At 34.2% G+C, this 12,487-nt stretch overlaps 1 protein-coding gene across 1 annotated transcript in view; it reads right to left on the bottom strand.

Annotated features, from left to right (window-relative positions):
- The window catches only part of LOC131951747 (cadherin-87A-like), a 64,115-nt gene extending 52,032 nt beyond the window's left edge, over positions 1-12,083 (bottom strand). Inside the window, 14 exon segments of the mRNA XM_059314130.1 lie at positions 161-328; positions 1,776-1,931; positions 5,647-5,853; positions 6,621-6,730; positions 7,309-7,387; positions 7,507-7,620; positions 8,936-9,070; positions 9,640-9,738; positions 9,842-9,928; positions 10,044-10,091; positions 10,250-10,404; positions 11,200-11,289; positions 11,437-11,487; positions 11,935-12,083. Of these exon segments, the coding sequence (XP_059170113.1) occupies positions 161-328; positions 1,776-1,931; positions 5,647-5,853; positions 6,621-6,730; positions 7,309-7,387; positions 7,507-7,620; positions 8,936-9,070; positions 9,640-9,738; positions 9,842-9,928; positions 10,044-10,091; positions 10,250-10,404; positions 11,200-11,289; positions 11,437-11,479 (1,491 nt within the window). The 5' untranslated portion in view covers positions 11,480-11,487; positions 11,935-12,083.
- Between the last annotated feature and the right edge of the window lie 404 nt (positions 12,084-12,487).

Below are 12,487 nucleotides of genomic sequence, written 5' to 3'. Positions count from 1 at the left end.
TCTATCAGATACCCACTGACCCCATCTATTAGATACCAACTGACCCCCTCTATCAGATACCCACTGACCCCTATCAGATACCTACTGACCCCCTCTATCAGGTATCCACTGACCCCCTATATCAGCCCCCCCTCCCCCCGAGTCTGTCTGCTGCCCTTACATCCATATCTATGACATCAAAATTGGCTGGAGCTGTTTCCAGAATCTCTACGACGTACGAGGCTTGGCTGAAGGCAGGGGTCTGGTCATTGACGTCTCTCACGTAGATGCTCACAGTGCACGTACCCGTCAGGAAATTAGAAGTAGCTTTATATTCTCTGGCCTCCACCTGGGGTAAACAAACATTTTCAGGAAATTAGAGGTAGCTTTATATTCTCTGGCCTCCACCTGGGGTAAACAAACATTTTCAGGAAATTAGAGGTAGCTTTATATTCTCTGGCCTCCACCTGGGGTAAACAAACATTTTCAGGAAATTAGAGGTAGCTTTATATTCTCTGGCCTCCACCTGGGGTAAACAAACATTTTCAGGAAATTAGAGGTAGCTTTATATTCTCTGGCCTCCACCTGGGGTAAACAAACATTTTCAGGAAATTAGAGGTAGCTTTATATTCTCTGGCCTCCACCTGGGGTAAACAAACATTTTCAGGAAATTAGAGGTAGCTTTATATTCTCTGGCCTCCACCTGGGGTAAACAAACATTTTCAGGAAATTAGAGGTAGCTTTATATTCTCTGGCCTCCACCTGGGGTAAACAAACATTTTCAGGAAATTAGAGGTAGCTTTATATTCTCTGGCCTCCACCTGGGGTAAACAAACATTTTCAGGAAATTAGAGGTAGCTTTATATTCTCTGGCCTCCACCTGGGGTAAACAAACATTTTCAGGAAATTAGAGGTAGCTTTATATTCTCTGGCCTCCACCTGGGGTAAACAAACATTTTCAGGAAATTAGAGGTAGCTTTATATTCTCTGGCCTCCACCTGGGGTAAACAAACATTTTCAGGAAATTAGAGGTAGCTTTATATTCTCTGGCCTCCACCTGGGGTAAACAAACATTTTCAGGAAATTAGAGGTAGCTTTATATTCTCTGGCCTCCACCTGGGGTAAACAAACATTTTCAGGAAATTAGAGGTAGCTTTATATTCTCTGGCCTATTAATCAGGCAAAATCCAGATTTATCAAAATCTAGGCATTTTACACTCAATGAGTCGGAAAAACTGGACTTGGCAATTCTGTCAGTGTGGCTGTCTGTCTGTAAACATGATAACTATAGTACCATTACAGCTAGGTCGACGAAATTTCATATACAAGTAATTAGTAATATATCAAATTTATAGTTCTGTATCAACTTTTCAGTGACTTTTGGAAACAGGAAGTGCAACTTGTTCTACTTTTGGTTTCTCAAATTTTAAACAATTTTTTAGCAATTTCCGGTGACCAGATGAAGTACTTTACCTTATTTCCGACTCCTCAAAAAATGCATACGAATTTATTTTTACCTTGATTCCTCTGTCTTTTTTTTACAAAGTACTAATGTTCCACACTATTATACACAGATTATGTGCAGTTCATTTGGTGAGCAATTCTTTTTTCTACGAGATTCTATTCTATTTAAAAAAAATTTAAGTATTTGAAAATTGATTTTTTTTATTTACCCACAATTCAGCGTCTAGCCATATGACAAGAGAAAATCAGCACACATAAAAAATGTTACAACTTGAAGAATAAATCAGGCATTAAGGGGTTAATAAAAAGTAGCTAGATAGGGAGTGACTTACTTGTATTATGTATATTCTAGGTCCTCTTTCATAGTCAATGAGACCATTAGCTTTGACAAACAGAGTGGCACTGGACGAGGCTTCATCTTGATTTGGAATGATCCCAAACTCAGTGGTTGAGTTCAAGGTCACCAAGTTGAATGCATTAAAGCTGCCCTACAACAAAATGTTTTCATGTCAGTCAAACAAACCAAATCAAAATCAGTTTAATGGTCTCATTTTGACAAACCAAATCAGTATCAGTTATATGGTGTCATAATTTGAACAAACCGAGTCAATGTCAGTTAAATGGTGTCATAATTTGAACAAACCGAGTCAATGTCAGTTATATGGTGTCATAATTTGAACAAACCGAGTCAATGTCAGTTAAATGGTGTCATAATTTGAACAAACCGAGTCAATGTCAGTTATATGGTGTCATAATTTGAACAAACCGAGTCAATGTCAGTTAAATGGTGTCATAATTTGAACAAACAGAGTCAATGTCAGTTAAATGGTGTCATAATTTTAAGAAACCAAATTTATGTCAGTTAAAATAAATGGTGTCATAATTTTAAGAAACCAAATCAATGTCAGTTAAATGGTGTCATAATTTTAACAAACCAAATCTATGTCAGTTAAAATAAATGGTGTCATAATTTTAACAAACCGAGTCAATGTCAGTTAAATGGTGTCATAATTTGAACAAACCGCGTCAATGTCAGTTAAATGGTGTCATAATTTGAACAAACTGAGTCAATGTCAGTTATATGGTGTCATAATTTGAACAAACCGAGTCAATGTCAGTTAAATGGTGTCATAATTTGAACAAAACGAGTCAATGTCAGTTATATGGTGTCATAATTTGAACAAACCGAGTCAATGTCAGTTAAATGGTGTCATAATTTGAACAAACAGAGTCAATGTCAGTTAAATGGTGTCATAATTTTAAGAAACCAAATTTATGTCAGTTAAAATAAATGATGTCATAATTTTAAGAAACCAAATCAATGTCAGTTAAATGGTGTCATAATTTTAACAAACCAAATCTATGTCAGTTAAAATAAATGGTGTCATAATTTTAACAAACCGAGTCAATGTCAGTTAAATGGTGTCATAATTTGAACAAACCGAGTCAATGTCAGTTAAATGGTGTCATAATTTGAACAAACTGAGTCAATGTCAGTTAAATGGTGTCATAATTTGAACAAACCGAGTCAATGTCAGTTAAATGGTGTCATAATTTTAACAAACCGAGTCAATGTCAGTTAAATGGTGTCATAATTTTAACAAACCAATTCTATGTCAGTTAAAATAAATGGTGTCATAATTTTAAGAAACCAAATCAATGTCAGTTAAATGGTGTCATAATTTGAACAAACCGAGTCAATGTCAGTTAAATGGTGTCATAATTTGAACAAACAGAGTCAATGTCAGTTAAATGGTGTCATAATTTTAAGAAACCAAATTTATGTCAGTTAAAATAAATGGTGTCATAATTTTAAGAAACCAAATCAATGTCAGTTAAATGGTGTCATAATTTTAACAAACCAAATCTATGTCAGTTAAAATAAATGGTGTCATAATTTTAACAAACCGAGTCAATGTCAGTTAAATGGTGTCATAATTTGAACAAACTGAGTCAATGTCTGTTAAATGGTGTCATAATTTGAACAAACTGAGCCAATGTCAGTTATATGGTGTCATAATTTGAACAAACCGAGTCAATGTCAGTTAAATGGTGTCATAATTTGAACAAACCGAGTCAATGTCAGTTATATGGTGTCATAATTTGAACAAACCGAGTCAATGTCAGTTAAATGGTGTCATAATTTGAACAAACCGAGTCAATGTCAGTTATATGGTGTCATAATTTGAACAAACCGAGTCAATGTCAGTTAAATGGTGTCATAATTTGAACAAACCGAGTCAATGTCAGTTATATGGTGTCATAATTTGAACAAACCGAGTCAATGTCAGTTAAATGGTGTCATAATTTGAACAAACAGAGTCAATGTCAGTTAAATGGTGTCATAATTTTAAGAAACCAAATTTATGTCAGTTAAAATAAATGGTGTCATAATTTTAAGAAACCAAATCAATGTCAGTTAAAATAAATGGTGTCATAATTTTAACAAACCGAGTCAATGTCAGTTAAATGGTGTCATAATTTGAACAAACCGCGTCAATGTCAGTTAAATGGTGTCATAATTTGAACAAACTGAGTCAATGTCAGTTATATGGTGTCATAATTTGAACAAACCGAGTCAATGTCAGTTAAATGGTGTCATAATTTGAACAAACCGAGTCAATGTCAGTTATATGGTGTCATAATTTGAACAAACCGAGTCAATGTCAGTTAAATGGTGTCATAATTTGAACAAACAGAGTCAATGTCAGTTAAATGGTGTCATAATTTGAACAAACCGAGTCAATGTCAGTTAAATGGTGTCATAATTTTAACAAACCGAGTCAATGTCAGTTAAATGGTGTCATAATTTTAACAAACCAATTCTATGTCAGTTAAAATAAATGGTGTCATAATTTTAAGAAACCAAATCAATGTCAGTTAAATGGTGTCATAATTTGAACAAACCGAGTCAATGTCAGTTAAATGGTGTCATAATTTGAACAAACAGAGTCAATGTCAGTTAAATGGTGTCATAATTTGAACAAACCGAGTCAATGTCAGTTAAATGGTGTCATAATTTGAACAAACTGAGTCAATGTCAGTTAAATGGTGTCATAATTTGAACAAACCGAGTCAATGTCAGTTAAATGGTGTCATAATTTTAACAAACCAAATCTATGTCAGTTAAAATAAATGGTGTCATAATTTTAACAAACCGAGTCAATGTCAGTTAAATGGTGTCATAATTTGAACAAACCGAGTCAATGTCAGTTAAATGGTGTCATAATTTGAACAAACTGAGTCAATGTCAGTTAAATGGTGTCATAATTTGAACAAACCGAGTCAATGTCAGTTAAATGGTGTCATAATTTTAACAAACCGAGTCAATGTCAGTTAAATGGTGTCATAATTTTAACAAACCAATTCTATGTCAGTTAAAATAAATGGTGTCATAATTTTAAGAAACCAAATCAATGTCAGTTAAATGGTGTCATAATTTGAACAAACCGAGTCAATGTCAGTTAAATGGTGTCATAATTTGAACAAACAGAGTCAATGTCAGTTAAATGGTGTCATAATTTTAAGAAACCAAATTTATGTCAGTTAAAATAAATGGTGTCATAATTTTAAGAAACCAAATCAATGTCAGTTAAATGGTGTCATAATTTTAACAAACCAAATCTATGTCAGTTAAAATAAATGGTGTCATAATTTTAACAAACCGAGTCAATGTCAGTTAAATGGTGTCATAATTTGAACAAACCGAGTCAATGTCTGTTAAATGGTGTCATAATTTGAACAAACTGAGTCAATGTCAGTTATATGGTGTCATAATTTGAACAAACCGAGTCAATGTCAGTTAAATGGTGTCATAATTTGAACAAACCGAGTCAATGTCAGTTATATGGTGTCATAATTTGAACAAACCGAGTCAATGTCAGTTAAATGGTGTCATAATTTGAACAAACAGAGTCAATGTCAGTTAAATGGTGTCATAATTTTAAGAAACCAAATTTATGTCAGTTAAAATAAATGATGTCATAATTTTAAGAAACCAAATCAATGTCAGTTAAATGGTTTCATAATTTTAACAAACCAAATCTATGTCAGTTAAATGGTGTCATAATTTGAACAAACCGAGTCAATGTCAGTTAAATGGTGTCATAATTTGAACAAACCGAGTCAATGTCAGTTAAATGGTGTCATAATTTGAACAAACCGAGTCAATGTCAGTTAAATGGTGTCATAATTTGAACAAACCGAGTCAATGTCAGTTATTGTCATCTGCAGCCCAGGAACGTTGGCACCAGCCACAATGTTTTCATCCACGTAGGCCACGTAGTTGCTCTTGTCAAAGGTTGGTGTGTTGTCATCAATGTCATTCACTGTTATCTTAATGTGAACAACCGAGGTTGTAACTGGGTCGCCTCCCAGCTGAAGTGGATTGTTTGACAACACTTCCCTAGCCTAGAGGACCAGACAGAAATATGCACATTAGTTCATGCGTTAATGAGTTGTTTTTTTAAAGCTTTCAAATCTGTTTGTGTATTTGTGGCAAATCTTGTCACTGAATTTCAACCCATTCCTAATGCAACGATTTCATTCAAACATTTCAAACACATTCCTCTTTGATGACAAGAAAATCTACTGTTTAATTGACTTAGATACTACTACAATCATCAATAATAAAAGAAGATATAATCTCCAGCAATGACTTGATCAGTCTGTGTCAAACCATCAACTGTTTGTCATGGTTTCCACAGCATTAAGAACGGCAAACCATCAACTGTTTGTCATGGTTTCCACAGCATTAAGAAAGGCAAACCATCAACTGTTTCTCATGGTTTCCACAGCATTAAGAAAGGCAAACCATCAACTGTTTGTCATGGTTTCCACAGCATTAACAAGGGGTAAATTAACTGCCCTTATAAACTACTGATGGGGTTTTGAAACAAATACTTTTGGTAGTATGTGGTGTGCATTTCATTAATTACAAATTACTAAAGAGGTGAAATGAAAACAATATTAAAATATTAGTAATAAGCTTTTAAATTCACTGAAAATGAAAAAAATGAAAATATGCTAGCACTGGTTGCACGAAAATTCTCTACTCATTACTCTTTATTTTAAAATTAAAAGCATAGAGTTATTTTAGTTTTCAGTGCCGTATTGAAAAACTGATTCTTTTAGTTTTTATATTTGTTTTTTTATAAAGTTGATACAAGCACACTTACCACAATTGTTAAATCTAAAGGCTCAGTTTTTTTAAAGTTGATATTATCAAAATCAATTCTTGACTTGATGGTAATTTCACCAGTACCGGAGTTAATGGCAAATTCATCAGCTGTGTAGAAAAAAATGTTGTAAAAATTTAACTTCAGTTAAATCATGTTTGACATTTACAACTTCTGCTTAAGTTTTATATGTGGTCAACACTTCTTTCTAGGTTATAGCTAGGTTGTCATATTGGCAAGGTTAGGTGTAGTCCATCTGGACTTGTCACATTGGCAAGGTTAGGTGTAGTCCATCTAGACTTGTCATATTGGCAAGGTTAGGTGTAGTCCATCTAGACTTGTCATATTGGCAAGGTTAGGTGTAGTCCATCTAGACTTGTCATATTGGCAAGGTTAGGTGTAGTCCATCTAGACTTGTCATATTGGCAAGGTTAGGTGTAGTCCATCTAGACTTGTCATATTGGCAAGGTTAGGTGTAGTCCATCTAGACTTGTCATATTGGCAAAGTTAGGTGTAGTCCATCTAGACTTGTCATATTGGCAAGGTTAGGTGTAGTCCATCTAGACTTGTCATATTGGCAAAGTTAGGTGTAGTCCATCTAGACTTGTCATATTGTATTCAATCTAAGCATGTGAACAAAGAAAAGATGTGGCCTGACACAAATGGGAGTGGCCAGAGGTGAACTTACAACCAATCAGCTCATAGTAAATGCTCCTAGGGTTGGTCACATCTCCATCTACAGCTGACACTCTGTTCACTGATGTCCCCTGGAATTAAAAACAATACATGTGTTAATAGAAAACTTGGCCACTTTCATACCTTCTTTTCTAGAATTTTATGTGAATAGAAAACATGTTTTAAAAAAAGGAAAAAATGAGCAACTTACTATGGGCAATTCTTCATTAATTGTTTTTGGGTCTTTAGTAATCCAACGAGGGGGTGTGTCATTGATATCTGTCAGCTCAACGTGAACCTCAGTTGTTACGTTGTGAAGACCATCCTACACAATCATTTGGTGGTAAAGAAACAAAGCACTCAACATCTACAGAACCCAGGCAATGTTTAACATATCAAAAAGATTTACTTTCCTGTTTAACATATCAAATAGGTTTACTTTCCTGTTTAACATATCAAAGGTTTACTTTCCTGTTTAACATATCAAATAGGTTTACTTTCCTGTTTAACATATCAAATAGGTTTACTTTCCTGTTTAACATGCCAAATAGGTTTACTTTCCTGTTTAACATGCCAAATAGGTTTACTTTCCTGTTTAACATATCAAATAGGTTTACTTTCCTGTTTAACATATCAAATAGGTTTACTTTCCTGTTTAACATATCAAAAAGATTTACTTTAATTAGACTATGATAATCCCCTAGCTGCAGTATTTCAATTACAAACTCAATAACCAGAAGGTTTTTGCTACCTACGACTTGATGTAGGCACCCATCAGAGCTCAGGGGCTTTGTACAAATCTCTGTACAAATCTCAAGATTTTAATTGATTCTCTGTACAAATCTCAAGATTTTAATTGATTCTCTGTACAAATCTCAAGATTTTAATTGATTCTCTGCACAAATCTCAAGATTTTAATTGATTCTCTGTACAAATCTCAAGATTTTAATTGATTCTCTACACAAATCTCAAGATTTTAATTGATTCTCTGTACAAATCTCAAGATTTTATTGATTCTCTGCACAAATCTCAAGATTTTATTGATTCTCTGTACAAATCTCAAGATTTTAATTGATTCTCTACACAAATCTCAAGATTTTAATTGATTCTCTGTACAAATCTCAAGATTTTATTGATTCTCTGTACAAATCTCAAGATTTTATTGATTCTCTGTACAAATCTCAAGATTTTAATTGATTCTCTGTACAAATCTCAAGATTTTAATTGATTCTCTGTACAAATCTCAAGATTTTAATTGATTCTCTGTACAAATCTCAAGATTTTAATTGATTCTCTGTACAAATCTCAAGATTTTAATTGATTCTCTTTACAAATCTCAAGATTTTAATTGATTCTCTGTACAAATCTCAAGATTTTAATTGATTCTCTGTACAAATCTCAAGATTTTAATTGATTCTCTGTACAAATCTCAAGATTTTAATTGATTCTCTGTACAAATCTCAAGATTTTAATTGATTCTCTGTACAAATCTCAAGATTTTAATCAATTCTCTGTACAAATCTCAAAATTTTAATTGATTCTCTGTACAAATCTCAAGATTTTAATTGATTCTCTGTACAAATCTCAAGATTTTAGTTAAGCAAACTTAAGATCTGGCACTCAACAAGAAAATGACTTACAAAGGCCAAGAGTTGAATGGCATAGGATATTCTTGTTTCATAATCCAGCGGATTCTTGACCAGCAGGTTACCTTTCCAATACTTGTTGCTGTTTTCTGTCCTTCTAAGTTCAAATTTGTCACAGGCATCTCTAAACTGTTGGATGAAATCATCAGGTACATCAGAGCAAGTGATGTGTGACATAAGTGTGTGATGTGTGATGTAAGCTACCTATGTGTGATGTGTGATGTAAGCTACCAGTGTGTGATGGATGATGTGTGATGTAAGCTACCTGTGTGTGATGTGTGATGTAAGCTACCAGTGTGTGATGTGGGATGTAAGCTACCTATGTGTGATGTAAGCTACCTGTGTGTGATGTGTGATGTAAGCTACCTGTGTGTGATGTGTGATGTAACCTACCAGTGTGTGATGTGTGATGTAAGCTACCTATGTGTGATGTATGATGTAAGCTACCTATGTGTGATGTGTGATGTAAGCTACCAGTCTGTGATGTGTGATGTAAGCTACCAGTCTGTGATGTGTGATGTAAGCTACCAGTCTGTGATGTGTGATGTAAGCTACCAGTGTGTGATGTGTGATGTAAGCTACCAGTGTGTGATGTGTGATGTAAGCTACCAGTGTGTGATGTAAGCTACCAGTGTGTGATGTGTGATGTAAGCTACCAGTCTGTGATGTGTGACATCAGTGTGTGGTGAGTGACTTACCAGAAGTGTGTTACCCAGACAAGTTACAGTGATGATACTGTTTGCTACATCCAGGTCAGTGACCTCAATGTACGCCACAGAAGTTCCTACAGTAGCATTCTGCAAGGGAAAAGATTTACAATTGGCTTCATGGCACACAGTCTCAGGTGTGCTACATACTAGCTTTTAAAAGGTCCCACACTCAACACAAGAAAGTAGTTACCTCACTCAGACTCTTGAAGATTGCATTGTCAGCAAACACTGGCAAGTTGTCATTCTCGTCATTGATAAACACCTTCGTGTCCACCGTCTGGTAAGCGACAAATAAAATAGTTTTTAAGACTCCGGGGTTCCTGGCATAATGTTGTGGTAGGGGAAGATGTACATTAGAAGAGAAACTATGGATTAAAACCTGGAAGACTTACATTTGTCTGGCCATCTGTATCAACAACTCTTATAGTCATCTTGATTTCCTACAATAAATACAAGGCCAATTATAATCATTTCCTACAGACAAGGCCGATTAGTTGCTTAAAATTATTAGAGTTAGTCAAGTCCTTTAGTGACATGAAAATGTACTTCATATTTATGCCTTAATACATTAGGGAACAAAGATATTTAAACAACTAACATATGCAAATTCAAAATCCAAGAGTTTCTTGAGGGTGACAATCCCAGTGGTCTCACCACAAGCGAAGTAGCTGCCTCCATTGCCATCAATATAGTACTTGAGGGTGGAGCCGGGGTGGTCGGGGTCATTGGCTTGTATGGTGCCAATGGTTGTACCTACAGGACATTTATAGATGTCAGGGTTAGCGTGGTCTAATGTGTCATATGTCAGGGTTAGCATGGTCTAATGTGTCATATGTCAGGGTTAGCGTGGTCTTGATGTGTCATATGTCATAGCTTTATGTGGTCTAGATGTGTCATATGTCAGGGTTAGCGTGGTCTTGATGTGTCATATGTCAGGGTTAGCTTTATGTGGTCTAGATGTGTCATGTCAGGGTTAGCATGGTCTAGATGTGTCATATGTCAGGGTTAGCGTGGTCTAGATGTGTCATATGTCAGGTTAGCTTTATGTGGTCTTGATGTGTCATATGTCAGGGTTAGCTTTATGTGGTCTAGATGTGTCATATGTCAGGGTTAGCTTTATGTGGTCTAGATGTGTCATATGTCAGGGTCAGCTTTATGTGGTCTAGATGTGTCATATGTCAGGGTTAGCTTTATGTGGTCTAGATGTATCATATGTCAGGGTTAGCTTTATGTGGTCTAAATGTGTCATATGTCAGGGTTAGCTTTATGTGGTCTAGATGTGTCATGTCAGGGTTTGCTTTATGTGGTCTAGATGTGTCATATGTCAGCTTTATGTGGTCTAGATGTGTCATATGTCAGGGTTAGCTTTATGTAGTCTAGATGTGACATGTCAGCATGGTCTAGATGTGTCATATGTCAGCGTGGTCTAGATGTGTCATATGTCAGGGTTAGCGTGGTCTCTAGATGTGTCATATGTTGGGTAGTGAATTATGTATTCTAGAGGCGTCACAATGTCATGTAAAGCTCAAATAAAGATTATGAGGTTACCTATTGGCAGAGATTCACTCAAGTATTTGTTGTTTAGGGCTGAGTAATCTATGAACCTCGGAACAGAGTTTTGTGCAGACGTTTGCGCCACTGAAAATGTGAACAAAGATGTTGGCCACATTGAAAATGTGAATAACATTCTAACAAAGCATTTAACTGTTTTGTAAAATTTAATTTACCCTAATATTTATTTAGAAATAATCATGTCAAAAATGAAAGCAAAAGTTTTGAACTTACCTAACAATGTTAAACCCAAAATCCACATAATTAAGGGTACCATTATGAAACCTGAGAACAGAACCAAAAATATAAACTAGGAACTTTGACAATAAAATATAAACAGTGATTCAGTGAGTAGACCAAATGAAAAGAAAAAATGGACAGAAAGTTTCCCAAATCATTTAAAATATGCAGATAGGCCTTACAATTACAGTCTAACAATTGTTTATTAATCAAAAAGAATGGGCTGAATGGGAATTTATAAAAGTTTGCAGATCAAAAAATTACTTCATTCCTGCCTTAGTAATTAATAGTAATTAGGCCTATAAAAATAAAACTAATTACTAGATTATATCTAGATTATATTATTCTTAATATTCTCCTACTTATATATAATATATACTATATATATACTAGTATATACTATAGTATACTATACTATATACTATTATATATAGGCCTACTAAGTTACTAACTATTTTATAGTCTAGTTTTACTGTAGAAAATAAAACTTACTGTATTACACAGTAGGCCCAACAAGTTACACACCCTAAAAATGAAATTCTTACTAAAGCAAGGCCAATACAATACACGATTGCCATACATTCATTTCTATTTTTTGACACAGAAAATAATGCATTTAGAAACCGGTTTGACAACATTGTTATTGTGATGGGAGGTACCATTGCTAAAATCAAAATTAAAACAGGCAACATATAAAAAATTAATTCAATGTTGTTTTTTATAATTTTTTAAAATTAAATAAATGCGACTATTTGAAAATTTTAAAATCTTTTTTTTTAAATATTGTTAATTTTTGCATATCTACTTAAGTTTAATATAAAGAGTAAGAATCTAATATCTAGCCAATTTGTTTCCCTCATATTTTTATCCTAGTTCTATAATTTAAATGGCAGCCTCCTTAACAGGGTTATTTTTGGACTGGATAAACCGGTGTAGACAGTAAATAGCTACTAAATAAATAGCTGAAACAAATGAAAGTTTTAATCAGTCAGCTGCAGTAAAAAAAAATTGAAAATGTAATATTATAATAATTATATCATCCGAA

Source organism: Physella acuta, unplaced genomic scaffold (genome assembly GCF_028476545.2).
Source record: "Physella acuta isolate Inbredline_101_S28 unplaced genomic scaffold, ASM2847654v3 ptg000824l, whole genome shotgun sequence".
Classification (NCBI taxonomy): domain Eukaryota; kingdom Metazoa; phylum Mollusca; class Gastropoda; family Physidae; genus Physella; species Physella acuta.
The sequence above is the reverse complement of the archived record's forward strand: the minus strand, read 5'-3'. Positions and strand labels throughout refer to the sequence as shown.